Source organism: Macrobrachium nipponense, chromosome 23, assembly GCF_015104395.2.
Source record: "Macrobrachium nipponense isolate FS-2020 chromosome 23, ASM1510439v2, whole genome shotgun sequence".
Taxonomy (NCBI): Eukaryota; Metazoa; Arthropoda; class Malacostraca; order Decapoda; family Palaemonidae; genus Macrobrachium; species Macrobrachium nipponense.
In genome coordinates, this window is record NC_061090.1 from 73,048,241 (window position 1) to 73,069,544 (window position 21,304).

At 35.9% G+C, this 21,304-nt stretch overlaps 1 protein-coding gene across 1 annotated transcript in view; it reads right to left on the minus strand.

Annotated features, from left to right (window-relative positions):
* Positions 1 to 20,985, minus strand: part of LOC135201624 (solute carrier family 23 member 2-like) — a 54,500-nt gene extending 33,515 nt beyond the window's left edge. Inside the window, exons 1-3 of the mRNA XM_064230688.1 lie at positions 20,799 to 20,985; positions 5,741 to 5,935; positions 1 to 82 (exon numbers count right to left, since the gene is read on the minus strand). The exon at positions 1 to 82 is cut by the window's left edge and continues 76 nt beyond it. Of these exons, the coding sequence (XP_064086758.1) occupies positions 1 to 82; positions 5,741 to 5,926 (268 nt within the window). The 5' untranslated portion in view covers positions 5,927 to 5,935; positions 20,799 to 20,985. The remainder of the gene's footprint in view (positions 83 to 5,740; positions 5,936 to 20,798) is intronic.
* Positions 20,986 to 21,304: the final 319 nt, after the last annotated feature.

Consider the following 21,304-nt stretch of genomic DNA (forward strand, 5'->3'; position numbering starts at 1 on the left):
CGATGTCGTCTTTCAGCATACACAGGGACGGACACAGGATCAGAGGCATCGCTATTGTTCCGCCTATCATGGCCAGATAGTGCTGCAGGATAGCAGAGTTGTTATTATTATTATTATTCAAAATATGACATGCTCTGTAGGAGGGAAAGACGTCATGTTTTGATACATGACTGTTAATAATAGTGTCTGAAATATGCAGATTAATGCAGGGGGTGAAATGATTGTTAGTATTACTATTTTTTTCTTCAGTCATCCTGTTCGACTGGGTGGCCTTTATAGTGTGGGGTTCCGGGTTGCATCCTGCCTCCTTTGGAGTCCATCACTTTTCTAATTATGTACGCTGTTTCTAATAGCACGCTCTTCTGCATGAGTTCTGGAGCTACTTCAGTATCTAGTTTTTCCAAGTTCCCTCTCAAGAATCTTGGGAGCGTGCCTAGTGTTTCTATGATTATGGATACAATTTCCACTGGCATATCCCATATCCTTCTTATTTCTAATTTCAGGTCTTGATGCTTACCAATTTTTTCTCTTTCTTATTTTGTCAATCAGCCTCAAGTCTGTTCTATTGGCACGTATCATCTTATCTATTCTGATACCATTGGTCCCTGAAGATCTTTGCCTGATCGTTTTCAATCGCTCTCTCAGGCTGGTGCTTGTACCAGTTATTACAGCAAGCTAGCTGGCGTTTCTTTGCACAGGTTCCAGTGGAAGGCTTTTAGCTACTGAATCATGCCTCTTTCATATTGCACTCTCTGCAGATAGGTGAGACGTTATTTCTATCTATTGTTCTTTGGACATATCTGGTTCTTAGGGCCTGATCTTGTGCCGCTGTTACCATTCCTTCTGTTTCCTTCTTGAGTTCTTCCCTCTGTAACCATTGCCAGCTTCATTGCACTGTCCACGCATTCATTTTCATTCTCCTGTCTTTGTATATATCTGGGTCTTCGTCTACTGTTATCAATGGTTTTCCCATATTGCTCTAGTGCTCTGTTCTCGATGTTGTCAATGGTTTTCACATATTGCTCTAGTGCTCTGTTCTCGATGTTGACGCAGTCCTCTATGCTTGATAGAGCTCTCCCTCCTTCCTTTTATGATATGTATAGTCTGTCTGTATTTGCTCTTGGGAGGAGTGCTCTGTGGATTGTCATGTCTTTCCTAGTTTCCTGATCTATGCTACGTAGTTCAGCCATCTTTCACTCCACTACTCCTGCGCTGTATCTGGTTACTGGTATTGCCCGCGTTTATGGCTTTCGTTGAGTTTTGACTAAAGTATTGCCTTTAGTCCCTATATATATTGTTATCTGATTGTGTCCCTCATTTCTTGGTGTTTTATATCTTCTATTATTCCCATGTATTTGTATCCTGTCTCATCTAGGTATTTCATGCTATTCCCGTCTGGTAGCTTTATCCCTTCAATCCTTGTCACTTTGCCTTTTTGTATGTTGACCAAGGCGCATTTTTGCTTACTCAGGGAGTAAGCTTACAAACTACTTTGTTGTTGTTGTTGGCGGGATAGGAAAGCCTAAATAGGTCTGAAAAAGGTGTTTTACGCTTGGTTAACGATACGGGAAGTTATGAATGGGATGTTTATTTATTTATTAGAATGAAAATTTAAAAATATAAATAATATGGATGTTAAACAGTACAGAAAAATTATTTCCAATAAGATATAGTGCATTTTAAACATTTTCGTTGGTTAAACAACGGGCTGTCTGGCCGTAGATTTTAGCATGTTTTAATTTACTTGCTGTACTGAATTAAGAGGCCTATTTCTGGTCAATTATTTTGTGTTTCCAGTTATAATTAACAATATATAATCAGGTTTAATTTTTGTCCTTTTTATTTGATTCTTGTTAGTATGAGTACTGCTAATTATGAGTATCATTTATGAAGACCACTCCACGTCAAGTTAGGAATATAATGTTTGCAACTTATGTGTCAAGGGGAAATCTTGAATGCGTCCCGAGTATGCTGGAGGTCGAATCACGCCCTCTTCTATTCCAAACTGAATCCTGATGTCCCCAGATAAAATCCTTACAGTCTGGATTAGAGCATCTATTTCCTTAATGCTCTTACCATACAGCTTAATGTCATCCATGGTTAATTCATCATTGCTATTATAATTAGTTTATTAAAAGTAATGGCTACTTCAGCAGCGTTACACTTGTAGAGATTCTTCTCTATTTTACGAATACCGTCTTTTTCCATGCTACTTAAACAGGCTAGTAGAGCACCTATAGAGGTCATGATCAAATACAGTGTCAAAATAGGTGCATATATTTGAATTTTACAGATAAACTATGATACCATAGTCATCAAAGTCATTAACGGAGCTTTCGTCTGGATCTACCAGACATCCTCGGGCTGGGAAGCTAAGGGTGGACTGATCTTGGTGTGGTGTCCATCGTCCTTATATTTGGGGTTGACAGCAGTGGGTCTGCCCCATGTTGATCTCCCATTGGCTGTTGGCGGCGAGTTTTCGTTTTCATTGGTGGCTTGAGCCAGGTCTTAAGCCACTTTCTCCAAGTCGATAGTTGCAATGTTGCAAGTCCTGCAGCCGTCTAGACCTCCTGAGTGGCACGGTAACATTGATGGGCGTTGCGCTACTCTGCGGGATGTCACGGCTAATTTGATTTCCATTGGCTGCAAGAGTACCTCATTTGGGGACGTTGTCGTGATCGGTGGTGTCATTGTTGGTGGCTGGTCTTCTCATACTCGTAGAGAAGAGAAATTCCTCTTGCGTTGTATTCAGTGTAGGTTTTATTGCTGGATGAGAAGCGCCTCCAGCAGCGCAACCGATGGGCATCAGGGGCCTTCCCGATGATCTTCGTGTTCTGTATGATGACATCCTGGGAAATGGGCTCTTGATGTTTGGTGCGGGCGTGATTCTTGATAGCCCCCTCTTGGGTGTGGCATGAGAGTCTCTTCAACAGGCGCATGGTAGTCATACCTACGTAGGCGCCGCTGCATTCGCGGATTGGGCATGTATACTGGTACACTACATGCGTCTGCTTCAGGGGGTCTCGTACCTGTGGAGAAGGGTTATTTTTTATAATAAGGCTGTGCGTCTTCCGATTCTGGTCATCAGAAAGGCCCCGAACGAGGTACTCCTGCAGCCGATGGAAATCAAATTAGCCATGACGTCCCGCAGAGTAGCGCAATGTCATCAACGTAACTGTGCCACTCAGGAGGTCTAGACGGCTGCAGGACTTGCAGCATTGCAACTATCGAGATCAGCATGGGGCAGACCCACTGCTGTCAACCCCAAATATAAGGACGACAGACACCACACCAAGATCAGTCCATCCTCAGCTTCCCAGCCCGAGGATGTCTGGCAGCTCCAGACGAAAGCTCCGTTAATGACTTTGATGACTATGGTATCATAGTTTATCTGTAAAATTCAAATATATGCACCTATTTTGACACTGTATTTGATCATGACCTCTATAGGTGCTCTACTAGCCTGTTTAAGTAGCATGGAAAAAGACGGTATTCGTAAAATAGAGAAGAATCTCTACAAGTGTAACACTGCTGAAGTAGCCATTACTTTTAATAAACTAATTATAATAGCAATGATGAATTAACCATGGATGACATTAAGCTGTATGGTAAGAGCATTAAGGAAATAGATGCTCTAATCCAGACTGTAAGGATTTTATCTGGGGACATCAGGATTCAGTTTGGAATAGAAGAGGGCGTGATTCGACCTCCAGCATACTCGGGACGCATTCAAGATTTCCCCCTGACACATAAGTTGCAAACATTATATTCCTAACTTGACGTGGAGTGGTCTTCATAAATGATACTCATAATTAGCAGTACTCATACTAACAAGAATCAAATAAAAAGGACAAAAATTAAACCTGTTTATATATTCTTAATTATAACTGGAAACACAAAATAACTGACCAGAAATAGGCCTCTTAATTCAGTACAGCAAATAAATTAAAACATGCTAAAATCTACGGCCAGACAGCCCGTTGTTTGACCAACGAAAATGTTTAAAATGCACTATATCTTATTGGAAATAATTATTCTGTACTGTTTAACATGCATATTATTTATGTTTTTAAATTTTCATTCTAATAAATAAATAACATCCCATTCTTAACTTCTCTTAACGAGAGAGAAGTTGTGTTCAATCTTTTCAGAGTTTGTGGTTTGTCAATTTCTTATTTATCATTTTTTAAATAGTCATATGTATTTTATATGAACTTACAGCTTATTTATATGAAATTACAGCAGATTAGGAAGCATCATTAAGACAAATAAATAAATCTGCCATTGTATAAATAAATAAATAAATAAATAAATAAATTGATGAATAAAGTAAATATAAGAAGAGAAGTTCCAGCCCATGTTGTGGCGGGATCATAAGCTAAAAAACAAGCAGGCTAAATCCCCCCACATAAACCTAATCACTCCAGCTGCCCAACTCACCCCAGTCACACTTTCCTCTTTACACTACAACATACACGCAGGACAATTGACCTATACCTACAAAAAAGAAAAGAAAAGAAATAAACAAACAAACAAACACAAAACACATGTACTTACCAACTCCAGATACTCCAGGGCTATGCTGTGCTGTCTGCCGGTCGAGGTCACAGAGATATCAACCACAACAACAAGACCACATCCCACAACCCAATAACAAAACAACACCCAAGGACTACAACCCAACAACTAAACAACAACACAACAACCAAGGACCACAACAACACAACAACAACCAAGGAACACAACCTAACAACACAGCAAACAACCAAGGAACACAACCACAACCTCACATATAACAACAAAAACTCAACACAATAAAACAAAAAAAGACCACTGCGCAACCAACCACCAACACAAAAAAACAACACAAAAAAGGCAACACACACCCACTAACAACACCAAGAATCCACAACAGCCCCCAACAACAACAACAACAACCCTCAACCACAACAATCATATACAACCCTCAGGAACTCAAAAGCACAACAAATCCAACAATACAGGCACAACCACTCCAAAGCAAACAACACCAAACTAACAACATATCAATAAAACAAATCAATAACACACAAAACTCAACTGACTTCCAGTGCCTTCAATATACTGCTTCCGACACTACTGACTGTCACCAGCTATTGTAGTGGGTTATTGTATTATTATGGTATTATTATAACATTATTATTGTTTGGACGTTACATATCCACCAGGGAACTATTAAAACAACAGGGCGCTATGTCCAGATTGTTACGGGCGGCATATGGCCAACTAAATCTAAAAACAACAACAATGTCCAAATTATACACTTTGAAGAGGTCACGACGAGACGGCACAGCTGAGGTGTTGCATTTATCAGTTCATCTCCCATTTCTTATCCACCAATTGAATTTGGAAGAACAAAGATTTGGAAAATTTTGTCAAACTAATAAGAAGTTGATCAACAACGAAAAAGCCACAGAATTCAACGAAATCTGAATACACACACACACACACACACACACACACACACACACACCACACACACATATATATATATATATATATATATATATATATATATATATATATATATATATATATATATATATATACTATATATGTGACTGGTAAAATGTTCTGTTACAACAGAATTCCATCCATAAAAGGAGCCCATATATTTTGGTGTTTTTTATGGGCTCCTTTTATTATCTATTATATATATATATATATTATATATTATATAGTATTATTTAATTAATATTACCTGAAAGCCAACCAAGAAGGAAGTGGACCAATCAGGGATGTCGTTCATTCCGTAGAGAAATGTGTCTTCGGGCGGTCTTCGGGAATTTCCTTGGGAAGGCTGTTGGGATGCATTGTTCTCGTCCTTCTCCTCCTCCGCCGCCGCCGCCGCTGGGGAAGCAGTAAAGTCCTCCTCCGTGCCGTTCATTTTCTGGGCCTAAAAGAAAGTAAATATCCTTTAGAATTCCTTGCGTCATGATCATGTGACGAAGTTTCTACCAATAATTTCTTGTTTCAAAATCGCTTCTGCAATCTTTTGTATAAAATGCATCAATAACATATTTCTGAAATTGATACGCACATTAAAACTTTAAATTGTTAAGTGCGCAAGAAACCATTTACTGTCCATATTTAGGGGGCAAAAAGTAATATTTTATTAAAGATTCGTGGATGATCTTCAATTTCTGATACATTTATTTTACAAAATATACAGCTTATTTTCATTCCAATGTGCAGTAAATCTGTAAAAAAAAAACATTATAATCTTTGTATATATGCGTAATAAGGCTGTTCATTTTCCATTTCAGTGTGATAGATGAATAATGGAAAACTTTGAGATTATAATTTATTAAACATTTTTAGTTCTTTAGAGTTGACAGAAAGAGAAGTTTTGAATTATTTTATAAAAGATATGTTGTAGCATACTACTCTGAATGAATATCAAGGTGTAACTGAGAGGCGTACGACAATCGCAAATATTTCTTTAACAAAGGCAATGAACCGAAAAGAAAGTCCATCGACATATCATATTCAGTTAGAAATCTGATCTTGAAGAATCGATGAAGCAATTCCCATAAGGTCACGAGGTTGCAAGGAACGTTCGGCAACACAACCGTTCCAGACAATAGTTCAGGGCCTTCGTAGCTGACCGAGAGAGAGAGAGAGAGAGAGAGATCATCTTCCGATGATTACAGAGATGGCAAGGGAACGCCTGAACGGAGGGAAAACAGTGAACATGGACTGGAAACGATCAGTTCTACCTGACGTAGCAAAAATTAATTTAAAAAAGTACACGACGAACAAATAAATTCAAGAAGAAATAGAAAAAAAAAACAGTGCAGAGAATGAGTAAGAAACAACATAATATCAAAGCCCTTCCCCTCCGGAAAGCAAAAGCCCATCAGCCCACAAACGCAAAAATAAGAACAGAAAAACTTGATGCGCTACTGACACTGCACAGCTTATGTCTTTATATAGGTATAGAAAGTGAAAGTAATTATACATCCAACTATAGACAACCGGATTTCCTCAATAATTAATTCGACCAGGAATTTAAAAAAATCAATATTTGTCAAATAAATCAAAGGAACCGCGAAATCATTGAATATATAAAAATCGAAGTGTGACATAAAAAAAAAAGTCTATGAAAGTACACCGCTACTAAGAAAATGTACTTTAAAATTGTATATAACCGGTAATGTTAAAATTTTCATAAGATTCACAAGCTTAAAGGGCCTTGTGCCTGCAACACCAGCGTCCATGGAATGTGGGCTAACTTTATAATATATGTATATAGGGACGTGGTTATGGCAAAGCAGTACTGACATTCTCGCTGCAAAAATATTTTCAGCGAAGACCAAGACGGGGAACGAGATGATGTTACTGCATCTGTGGTCACCTTCTGGACGTTGCCTGGGTACGGTTAAAGTTTCCTTGGTTTGGGAGCGTGACTTTTATTATATTTCCTTACTTATCTAATGACCTTCAGGATTCTGTGATACGTTTGTAAGTATCTGTCTTTCAAACACGACCACAATATGAATATATATATAATAATATATATATATATATATAGAATATAATATATATATTAGCTGCAAATAACCTGGACACAGAAGGGCAACCACATATAATTAAAATGAGGCTGAGGGCCTGTTTCAGAGTAAGTATGGATTATGCAAACTCTAAGGGTTAGCTTAATTAATTATATTCACATTCACAAATCATATTAAAAGAATTGATTACACCTTGTGGGTTTACAGGGGTACATAAGGGCCCATAACACAAATAGTAATTAATAATGGAAGAGATCTTGAAGTAGATGAGTGGGTGGCTGGTCTGTTCCAACACGTGGTATGTAGGCGATACAAAGGAGGGGAAGAATCCCGGAGCAACACGAGGCGAAAATACAGAATCCACAGCGGCTCGATTATAGCCTGCAACGAAACGATTGTATTTGTTTGTTCGTATGGTATTTTAACGTTGCATGGAACCAGTGGTTATTCAGCAACGGGACCAACGGCTTTACGTGACTTCCGAACCACGTCACGAGTGAACTTCTATCACCAGAAATATACATCTCTTCCTTCTCAATGGAATGGCCGAGAATCGAACTGGCGATCACCGAGGTGGGACGCCAACACCATACCAACCACGACACTGAGGCGCTTGAAACCATTGTGTCATACACGTGACTATCGATATCGATCGAGGAATGCATACGTAAGGTACGGTCACTTTACAAAATATTGCATCAGTTGCCTTACTGTTTCAGACAATAGGTATATATGGAAATATTCAGCAAGCGGTATCTGGCAAATATCACCTGGGAGAGCAGGCACATAATGTGCTATGGTGACGGACTTAGTTTATGTTAGGTCGTTACAGCCTATAGGTTGCTCTGGACTTAGAGTAGACTGTAATTTAGTGTAACTTCCAAAGCACGATAAATCCGTTTACACAGATATCGTTACCAGTTTCGATCATTCTAGGCTTATGTGACTCACATTAAACCATTCTCTTCTCAGGTGTCTGAATTCTCCATCAAATATTTAAACATATTCTGTGAATTTGACGTTTTTTTTTTATCATATTAAAAAGAAAATTAGCATACATAAGATTTTGTATTTTGTCAATTTGACGGTTTTCATGATATTTAAAAAGAAATTAACATATGTAAGATTTATGAGTTATCGTGCATCAACACCAAGCTACTCAACATTCGGTGTTCCAGGCGTGCCAAATGAACCACACACTTCAGTGTATTTCACCATCATTCGGTCAAGCGAGAGTATTTATATTAATTTAAGGAAGTTACATATTATATAATATTTTTTGTATTATATTTCATATGCTAACTTGAAATAACGCTTTTTTTCTTTCAACAGAACGAACTTTAAACAAACTGATAACAACAGATAAGCCAAATTCCATTCACTTACGAATGATTTGCATAAATTTGCAATCTTTATACAGATGATACTCTGCTGACATAGTTGGTAGGACTTCATAGGTAAACATAATGGAATATTTACTAATGATTCGGACAAAATACTTAAAAACCTGCATAAAATGAGGTTTTCCGTGGTTTTATTTTTTAACAAGTGATAATAGATTTCAATATTCATGTTATAAAAAAGTTTTTTTCAAACTAATTATTTTACGGAAAATAAGAAAAAGAAAAACGATCCGAATGCTATATTTCGTAAAGTGATGCAATATTTAATAGCGCAATTGTACAAGTATTCGATCGCATGAAGAGTAACTTTCCGTTTTTTATTACTCTGAAGGCAACCAGTTATGACACAAGTACACTCGTCAAGGAAAGTCAGGATACAGTTTTTTTAAAAATCTTTGGACATATATTGCTCAATTATGCCACACCTGGCAACTCTAGAAAGGGGGCAGTTTCAAAATCATAGCATTTGTTACTCTCTAGATTTCCATTAACTTTACACCATAAAGATTCTGTAGAAGTCCTATAATCATTAATACTTGAATGTAGAAACAGGCTCTATTCTATTCTTTAATGTTGGTTTGGTAACGTCAGTTCAGGGTAGAATATCCATCATCCTTACTTATAAGTAATGTTTGACACTAAACTAATGCAAAATTCATGCGTAATTGAAAACGGATCTTAAAAAATGAGAGAAAATGTTTTAAAATTTGGGCAGTACTTGTGGAAATCGTGAGGAACAATACAGTAAAGAATGAAATATTATGACGGGAGAGAGAGCGTGCAAGCATATAGGCCTATCGATTGAGATACTTAATTCATTATATTTACTTTGAGAGATTGAGTGACAATATTTTTATAAATGTTTCAAAAGGAGAGAGAGAGAGAGAGAGATGTGGTGATGGGGGAAGAAACTTGAGAGAGAGAGAGAGAGAGAGAGAGAGAGAGAGAGAGAGAGAGAGAGAGAGAGAGAGACAGCGCAAGCATAGGCTTATCTATAGAGATCCTTAATTCATTATATTTACTTTGAGAGATTGAGTGGTTATATTTTTTCAAATGGGTTTTAAAAATGGAGAGAGAGAGAGAGAGAGAGAGAGAGAGAGAGAGAGAGAGAGAGAGAGAGAGAGAGAGAGCAAAATCTACATACGTGAAAGCATAGGCCTATTTATAACTTAATTTCATTACACGTATTTTCTTTGGGAGATTGAGTGGTACTATATATTTTTAAAGTATGTTTTAGAAATAAAGAGAGAGAGAGAGAGAGAGAGAGAGAGAGAGAGAGAGAGAGAGAGAGAGAGAGAGAGAGAGAATTATAGTATTGGTGAAGGACTTGTGATGAGGAAAGGCAGAGGAAAGAGCAGCGAGCGAGTCGGTGCACAGATACCTGGGAAACAGGGTGATATGGCTGCCAAGATCGTGCTGCAATATGTTAGATAAAATTTGAAGAATCATAATATTTAAATTAATTCTCTAAGAAATTCATACCCTAATCTTTATTTCAATCAACAGTTACCGTAACATTCAAAGATTGTAAAAAGACTTGGAAAAATTCAAACACAGGCTGTGGTCATTCTTGCTCTCTTGATTTAGTCTGTACTTTTGAAAATCGGGTTTCATCCACAAATCAGTCACGAAAAAAGCTGTGTTAAGTCAAAATATTTATTAACACAAATAACTCAATATGTATTGCACAGACAATTAAAGTTTTATGTCGTGCAAAAAATGCTGATGTGTTGGGTGGTTTTTGAGCTTCACGGCAAAGTAATGCAGTTGTGTAGGCTAACTACGAACTGCTTTGCAATGGGAGCATAGCCAGAAATCTTTAAGCTGACATGCTACTTTAACCTTGATAAAGATTTATTTTTAAAGACAATAGCTTTGTAAACACCAACTAGCATTCGATCAATGTCAACGTCAAAGGAATCAAAGTGTGAAATCCGTTATGTAAGCCAGTTCCAGTGAATTGCGCTTTCTCCCTCGAAGTTCTAGGGCTCCTCCTCACATCATAGAAAACGCTCTTGTGGATGCAACTGGATTTGCTCAACCTACCTTAGCAGTCGCAACATTGACTGCCATTGACGTCAGCTAACTTTAAACGCTTTGGAATACGAACATAAATTTGTAGAAACTAAAACAAATTACATTCACCACGTATGGTGATGCAATAATATTCCCGTTCATGAAGGAAAACGAGTAAATATTGTCATCGTCATACATGGTACTACAATCAGAAATTCACATTCTATCTACAAGATCTCTATGAACGAATCCATCTGAGAAATTCCAATTACTTCGGACACATATCGTGTTATTAAGTATCTGAACGGTTTTGCTTTGTAGTTTTAACTTATATGAAATATTTGCAATGTATTTTCATATTCTAGAGTAAATTTAACGAGATTGTGTCTTTTCAGTAAAAAACAAATGGTAAATTCGATGAACAAAAGCTAATGAAAACTGTATCCTGCCTTTCCTTGCCGAGTGTACAACTTCACAAATGGAGTAATCTCTGGCTGACTGCCAATAACAATGCAATTATAACACAGCACAGATAAAGCACAATATTACTAGAGCCCAGTTCGATGGTAATAATACAATGAGGGCCTAATCTGCTTATACCACAATATGATTATAACACAAGACAATTATAACACAATACAGTAATCACTCAGGAGAATGAAAGGAAAATTAGGTCAGAGATTGAGATTGACTGACTGCTGTACTTGCACTTGCACATTACTGGGTTGAAGATTGGAGTCCATGTTCCTCTAGGCACCGATGGGTAGGGAAATTTTATACACAGGACTTTATATATACAGCTGTCCCAAAGAGGGGGTCAGTAGCTCAAAAGGAGCAGAACAATCTTGCTTGTCTGGAGCAGGGGAATTGTTTAAGGCATCTAAGGTCAGTTCCCTTGTTTGCTGTTTTTTAAGATTGAGCCAGCCTTGTGCTGGCATGGGCTCTTGCTCCTGGAGCAGCCCGTAGCAAAGGTCAGTTCGCAGCACTTCCACCTTTTTATTAACTCATAGGGATTGCCAAAATCCTGCTAGGTGGGACTACTTGTTCTTCCACACCTTTCCCACATGGTCAGCACAGGGTGTGGTATCTAATAAAGCAGCTGGGCGACCGCACTTGCTCTCTCAATCCCAAGTAACCTGTGGCCACAAGTTCACAGGCAGTCAAACGGACAAGAGAGGATTAAGAGATAATCCCGTAACGGAAGTAGACTGTGAATTGGAGAGGCGAGTGCACCTGTATTTAATTATGAATAAAATATTCTGTCAGTAAGTGATCCTTTTTCATTAAGTATTATTATTAAATGAATTTTTTAGATTTAATTTGTTAAACCTAGTTTTGTAAGTTCACTTGTCATTTGATCTCTTCTCAAGTATAACAATTGTCTGCTTGTTATAAATGTTGGTGTTTATTTTTTAAAGGGGTTGTGTGTGGTCCCTCCCCTGTGGATAATGGGGGGTGACTTCTTAGCTTCTGTGAGGAAAACAGGCAGTCGTTCTCTGGACCTTTTCATATGCAGATTATTTTTGCCTTGCTTCATGGATGAGGAGTACTACCAGCTTCTGCTGGTAAATTTCCCTTAACTTTAGAACCTGAGGATTTATATTGGATAGCTGCTATCTTCAAATTGGGAGATCTCTCTAGATTACCTATCTGGAGGTCCTTTGGAATTCCCTGCACCACCTCTGGTTCAGTTATAAAGATTCTTTTATACCTTTTGAATTTTATTGATCACGGCTGCGATTCTGTTGTGGCTGCTCGTCTGGGCCCGAGTTGATTAACCACCTGTGGAACTACTCCTCCTCCAGATGTGGAGGATTTCCATATTCTTCCAGAAGAATAATAAAGATTATTTATAAGGAAACTTATTAGTGACAAGTTCGGTTGTATGAAAATTAATATGTAAATCGCCAGGGTATTCTTTCTTTACGATTTTCTCCTTCTTTCTGGACCCCGGTATTTTGGTTTGAGTGAGTGTGTTTCTATCTTAATTATGTATATGTGTAGTTCGAATTATTATTATCAAGTGTGATAGTGGTTCATTTATTTCCTGTACTCAAGAGGTTCAGCGGTAATTTCTATCTGTTTATTCATGTATTAAATGTATGGTTTTCATTGTGTTTGTTTACCTCCCCTTAAGTTCATCCTTGTACTTTGAAAATTGCGTTTTTGCTATGATTCCACCCTATTGTGGACTTCATATCGGTGTTATATGGATACATGAAGAGGGTATTGAGTAGTGCATTTTGGTGACTGTAAAACAAGCCGTTACAATATATATATATATATATATAACTGAATCACGAAAGTTAGGAACGTGATAAATCCATTAATAAAGATATATGCCACGAAGGAAAATAAACAACGGAGTATCCGCGAGACCTTTCGACGTCCAAACGTCCTTTACTAAGCAGATGAACATCTCCTTAGTAAAGGACGTTTGGACCTCAAAAGGTCTCGTGGATACTCCACTGTTTATTTTCCTTCGTGGCATATATCTTTATATATATATATATATATATATTATATATATATATATATACTTAATATATATATATATATATATACAAATATATAAATTGATCTGCAATTTGATGCTTTTCTTCCTGACCACAATTAACACAGAGACCGATCAGCTTAATCAGAAACAAAAACAAGGGGTCTACTGAAGGCCAAATACAAGTTAAGGGAAAAATCATAAGGAAACCACAAGAGTTGAATTTACTTGGGAATGTATTTACACCTTAATATTACTTTACTGATTTCAAGGCACCAATAAGGATGCTAATGACCCTCACATACAGCCAAATACTGGATTAATTGCTGGGAGCAATGAGCATGTGTCCAGGACATGTGGGATGATTTGCAGCGTGCACTTTTTGGTCCAGGGCAGAAGGACAGGGAAAATCTGCCTTCACAGCAGGAATTTGCAGTAGACCTGCTATACAAACATCGTATAAATACGTGCGCGGCAGGGAGGAGGCAACGGATATGAGCTTAACATAAATTGTAAGATTCCTCAGAGGGCAAAGAAAGACCGAGTCATTGCTCAAAATGTTCATATACATATATCGAGCTACAATTGTAGCTCGATATATGTATATGAATCACGGAAATGTGATATGACTTATAGATTGGCTACGTGCTGTCAAAAGCACTACAAACACTACCGGAGTCGAGGTGGGTTGATGTTGTCTCCAAACCAACTATTTACCTGCGCGCGAAAGGTATATGAGGGTGAGAGGCGACATGAACTTTTAACCTCTCGCGGTGGTGTAGTAGGAAAAGCTTCACTGACGTTCCTGGGTTTGAAAGGATCCATAGGTTCGCGCCCTGGTCCAGGCAAATCTATTATCTATATATATATATATATATATATATATATATATATAGATATATATATATATATAATATATATATATATATATATATATATATATAGATATCTATATATATATATATATATATATATATAATATATATATATATATATATATATATACACAGTACACACAAACACACACACACACACACACATATATATATATATATATATATATATATATATATATATTGTGACGAAGTGCCAAGTATCTGGTTACTACACTTACCATTCATTAATTGTTACCTCACAAAACCAGACACCTGAATCTTCACCACAGGTACTAAACGACTGAATACTCTAAAGGTAACAGTGATCCCTTAAACAACTTACCAGTATTGTAGAAAATCAGATTAAGTTCATCAAAACAGGTGTGAGGTAATCTTGTAAGCAATTAAATTAATCAAAGGGCATCACTCCATCAACAGCTTTAAAAGTCTAAGTATTTCCCTGATTTCAGAAGTCTAAGTACTTCCATGGTTCAAACTCACTTCAAGTAAATTGAAGGAAAACAGATCAATTACCTCTCTATGTTTCTACCTAAGTTAAATATAGTCATATATAAATACTGGTGTAAAGAAACACTTATAAAAATTCAAATTGCAAAAAATTTATCATAAAACTCAAAATTATAAGTGAAATTCACAATATCAGGGAAAATTACTGTTACTTGAAAACAAAGCAAATTTTAATTAATTCTTGAATCAATTAAGTAAAATTAAATCAAAATTAATCTATCACAAAATTCAAGAATATTACTTAAATCAAAATTCAAAAGTGTAAGGCCATACTTAAAATTTGGAAATTAATTCACAAGTGCTAAACAACAATAAAACTTGAAAAGAATTCTAAGTAAATGCAAATTAATTCACAAGCGTTAGATTCAATTAAATGTGCAATGATTAAGTAATGAAAATTACTAAGTTAATTGAATTGCGAATGCAAATGAAAACAGAAAAATGTGGAAAATACCAATATTGTAAAAAGCACTAATCACACAGAATATAAAATAAAAACACACACTTCAATAACAAAAATGAATAAATGCACAAACAAAAATCACATCAAATGAAACAAAACAAAAATTTGCAATGTGTAAAAATGTAAATCTTTTCACTCAAACCATTGTAACTATTAGTAATTAGTTGCAACTAATAAAGATATAACACACTTTACCTTTACCAATTTTCTTTCTGCTGCAGCTTGTTTCACAATTTTACAAAAATAGGCGCCGTTACACACTTGTACAATGTCTCTTCAGACTCCACAAAAAGCACTAAATAATACTAAATAAACTCTAAAAATATCAAATCTGAAATTTACGTTACGTAACTATCAGTTATGGAGAGGGAGAGAGGGAGAGAGAGAGAGAGAAAGGGGGGAGATGTCTGAACGCAATGTGGTTCTAAGCAACAATGAAAATCTCTTCCTTGTATGGGGACTTCAAGAGCCTGACGGGTTCAAAACGTTTTGGGCAGGCGAAAGATGATGTAATCTTTTCTAGAAGCTTCTAAAATGACGTAACTTTACAGAAAAATTGTGAAATCTGCACGTTGTTTCGACTTATGAATGTATTAGCTCAACAAAGACATTTATTCGACGAAACAGACTCGAGCAAAAGTCCCTATCAGACGTGATGACAGAATTCTCAAAACACAACGGAGACCTCGAGGTTTCTAATCAAACATGTTTGACAGATTATGGTAACAATTCTAGCTTCGAATGGACAAAGATAATCTCTCTCTCTTTCTTTACATTTTACCTTATATTAACTTTTACATTATGTTATGTGAAATCTGAACATAATTTTAAGACATCCAAGCTAAGGAATCTGAAAAATGTTGCAAAACTCTATACATAACATTTCATACAGTCTAGGAGAAGATATATGCATTTTTAAAGTAGCAACATGTAATATATATATATATATATATATATATATATATATATATATATATATATATATATATGTATATATATATATATATATATATATATATATATATATATATATATATATATATATATATATATGTATATGTATGTATTCTAATGTTATGGGTTGCGTAATGCAATTATGGTTTTGGTAATACATGTATGTTTTATGTTCAGATTCCCATATTTTAGTTGGCTTAAAGATAATAGGCTTAAATAATGCATAATTCCGTGTTGAGAAGGAACTTAACGTGCAGAGAGAGAGAGAGGAGCTAGCTATAAAAGGTAGAAGGAGGTTGTTTTCCCAGCCTGAAAATGGATAAGCCAGCTAATTTTTTTATCGTCATAGGCGATCCCGTAACGAACAAAGTTGGGCGTTCATTCATATACATGATCACGTAAGAATCTCTTGATATTGCATCAGATTAATCTAGATCCTTCCATGAAAATGATATAATTTCATCTTAGTTTAGTAACAATAGATTCTTTTGTTATGAACTTGTTCAATATCACTGATAAATTAATTCTTATCTCTTTCAATTTGTCAAAAGAGGGCTTGTTGACTCGTAGTAGTTAGTTGTGAATGGGAAAATTCCATGACATCACGAAGATGAGGGAATAAGTTTTTGTCTTGAACTTGTATGCTCATCCACCTCTATACGCTCATTTACGCAAAAAGATAGAAGTCATTGTACGATTAGACGAGCAACCGTGCATTGGTTCTCTCTCTCTCTTGCTCGCACATGGGATTCGGTTCTATTACCGTAATATAACTCATATTTTGTGTATAAATTGGTCACTCTATATTACTAGCTAGTATATTTAATTTCCTGGTAACATAATAGTTTGTAGCATCTGAACATCGTGTTTTTAGTAATTTTGTGTGGCGCCGCAGAAGTGTTGAAGATAGTTATAGGTGTCTTTTTATAATTTTTTTAAATTTTTTTTTAGTAGAACTGCAATGGCTAAAGTTATGGTGCTTTATAAATTTTGAGTGCACTAAGAAGAATTTATGTATTCTATTTTTACACATTAAAAATTTTTTTATTTGTCTATTGACCTTTTGAATTGTTTATGTGTTATATATTTAACTTTTTATTACTGTCATTGCTTTTAATGCTTTCCCATATTATTCTATGTTATTGTATTCCCGTTTTGTTTAACTAGTTTCAATATTTCTTATTGTTTTAATCCATCACTTGCACTTAAATGAATTTCTTTTCAAATATAATTATTGCTTTATAATTTTAATTTTACTTGAACAGTTTAAAATGTGATCAATTAATTTTCTTGATAAAATTTATGACTTTGATTTAATTTTGTTTAATGATTAATTCAAGAATTAATTCAACTTTTGTTTTTAAGTAATAACAATTTCCATGAGATTGTGAGTTTCACTTATAATTTTTGAATTTATATATAAATTGCTTTATTAATTAAAATTTTCATGAGTGCTTTATTTACTGCCAGTATATATTTCATTTTTATTTAGGTACCAATATAGAGTGTTAATTGTGCTGGTTTCCTTCAAGTGAGTTAAAACCAGGGAAATACTTAGATTTAAAATTGTTGAAGGAGTGATACTCTTTAATTAAGATTACCTCACACCAGTTTCATTGAACTTGGTCTGATTTCTTACATGATTAATAAGTTCTATAAGGGATCACGGTTACCTTTAGAGTATTCAGTCATTTTGTATTTGTGACGAAGGTTCAGGCGTCTGGTTGTTGTGAGGTAACTATACTCTGCTTTTTTTCATCTGTCCATCCGCCTGTGGTGTTTTTGTATGGTAACACTGCGTCCCGGGCTTTAGATAGTTACATTCAGCTTACATTCAACGATTATAATAACATCCTATTTCGAATATTAACGGGGTAATTCGCATACAGTAAATTATTAAAACACTTTTCAGTTGCAAATGTACACCCAGATATCCTTTTATTTACCTAAAACTTACACATAGCGTAACTATCTAAAGCCCGGGACGCAGTGTTACCATACAAACACCACAGGCGGATGGACAGATGGAAAAAAAACAGAGTATAGTAATCAGGCACTTGACCAACCTTGCATCAAGTACAAATGGTGTCCCCGACCTGTCACTTATAGTCTCTTGCTCTTACAAGTACAATGGTAAGTGTAGTAACCAGATGCTTGGCACCTGATGCTTGGCACCTGGTCACAATATATATATATATATATATATATATATATATACTATATATATATATATCATATAATATATATATATATATATATAGTATATATATATATATATATATATATATATATATATATATATATATATATTATGTATATATATACCACACGAGGAGAGAGAGAGAGAGAGAGAGATGAGAATTGAGAGAGAGAGAGAGAGGATGTGTAATGGCAATCCGTTAACAAAAGGCAACCTTGAGAATCACGTTCTAACGGTGCACGCCAGCCAAGCTTATGGTTTATTTATTTATTTATTAATTTTTTGCGAGATTATGTATGGTGCGCTTGAGGTAGTGAATAGACTGAAATATCAACGGTTGTTTTTTCATTTCTTTCCTACGTCGGCAGTAGTCCAGGGAAGTGAGTCAGCATAACCTAATTCAAGACTAACGCCGAGACCATTGTACAAATATTCATCCTTCTTTTCCATGTATTCGTTCCAACACGACACTCGGCCAAATCTTTCAGTATTGACCAAGAGGATTTCCCTTTATATGCTTCTTTTCCATTTGCTTCTTTCTCCTCTTTGCATAGTTTATTTCTTATGTGTTATTCTTTCCTGTCTCTGACTGCAGTCTATTCTCAGACCCTACAACAAGCCAGTCATCATGAAGAATTCAGCATATTCATCTGGGGAAGTTTCTTTCCCAGATTCTGTTGAAAAGGTTGAAATCTTCGCCGTAGTTCTTTCTGCGAATGAGAAGCCATTTTCTTTTTACCTGTTCACTTTGACTACCCATGGATGTCCAACGCTCAGAAAATTGATCTTAGTATGAATGTCTAAAATGCAATGGAACGATTGCTGATACATACACACATACATTTATGTATCTACAAAATGTGTTTGCGTTTGCATATAATATTAAAAAAAAGTATTCTAAAGTTAGCGAATGATTATCAGGTATTTAAAGTAAGTCCTAACACTTGTTTTCTCTCTCTCTGCTTAGTTCAGATAAGCTGTCGAACGAATGGCAAACGAATACAAAGAATAATAGGGCAATGACATTCTGCCACCCATTACGCTTTTCAGTGATGCTGAACCTTATGTTATCGACGTTTAATGATCAGTTTAGCAAAACAGGTTGCTTTCATTTGAGTTGAGAGCAGCGAAAAACAAACGAACAAAAGACATTATTTACAGTTAGGGCGTTCATCCTCTGGGAATCTTTTACTTGGGTGTTTTAACTGTAATGATTTGAAGAATAAACCTGCACACACAAGTGTGTATATATATATATATATATATATATATATATATATATATATATATATATATATATATATATATATAAATGTTCCCAGATTCTTCTGGAGGAGAAATATTGAAAAGTCAAGAAGAAACTAGGAAATTTCTACTTTTAGTTGATTACAGCCAAAATCATACCTGAATCTGAAGTCCAACGAGGAAGAAAGGTATTTTTTAAACAACGAAGAAACAAAAGAATTATTGCCAGCGTTGGTGGTCAAATTCGATTATAGGTTTGTGACACCGCATCAACTTACGAAATTTTCCGTGCCAATAAATACAACTGTAATCTCAGTGTTATTTTGACTGTTGAAGTGGTAAAAGCTGATAAACAAAATTTACAAGTTACGTGTCTTCATAGTCTATCGAGATAGTTTTAGAAGTCACCGACAAATGGCCAAACAATGGTCAATCCTTCTATAATGTTTCTTCTCTGGACTTATCAGTTGCCCAGACACGAAATTATGAAATTTATCGTTAAATTGGTCGTTCCTGGAGAGTATTTTAAGAACAATTGGCTCCTAACTCTAATAGCTAGGGTCCTTGAGTCCAAGGAATTAAACCGCAACGAAATGCATGGGTAATATTTTGCTGTTAGAAATAGTCGTTATAAATCACCACATCATTCATTAATAACCCAGCAAAATTAGTATAACTAAAACTGGATGCATCCTAGCGCAGTTTGGTAAAAGAAAAATAAAGAAAAAAATGAAACAATTTACCTTTACTGAAAAATGTTCCTGTCAAAATGACTTACCTCACAGTAAACTTTAAACTTCCACCTGTATGGAACAACAACATTCATAACCTAAAAATGGAACGATTTCTGTCCAGTCAGATAAAATTATGACTTTATTTTCACAAGCTACGTAACACCACAGACATTATCAAACTCACCGAACGTAGAACTTCAAGATCACCCTCGAAATTATATTAACAAACACAGGAAACATAACAATGAACTTCATTACAATGGCTCAGTAACAATGAACTTCATTACAATGGCTAGCGTACTGTAAGAAGTGGCGTTTGCAAATAATACTCACTTCACTATATATACGACGAGCTGTTTGTAAGATATGGAGAATCTGGAATATGAGTTAGATGTACGTTTAGCTCCGCGCCACAGAACCTCAAGCAGCGCCACCTCATAGAAAAAGAGGAAAGGATGAGAGACACACTTGGTCGTGCACACTTACTTCCAGGCCTTCGCGGCAACTGAGCTTCGTTTACCGACGCCGGTAACCAGCCATCGGGTCTCCAAGGCCACAACCCGCACCAGCCTCTTGCCCGGCTGGGTGGCCTGGTCCCTACGTACTACGTACCACCGCGTCCACCAATTCACCCCAACATCATCTACGTATGTAGGAAATGTTCTTAGTTTAGGAACATATTTTCCTACTGTTGCCAGAAAAAAAAACACACTGGTAAATTTGGTGCATGATGCATGAAACATTTATAGTTCACACTACTTGATGTTTCTTTGGCGTTTGAAAGATTCGATTGGATAAACGGCAATATTATTGATACCACTTTGACCGAATATGAGCTT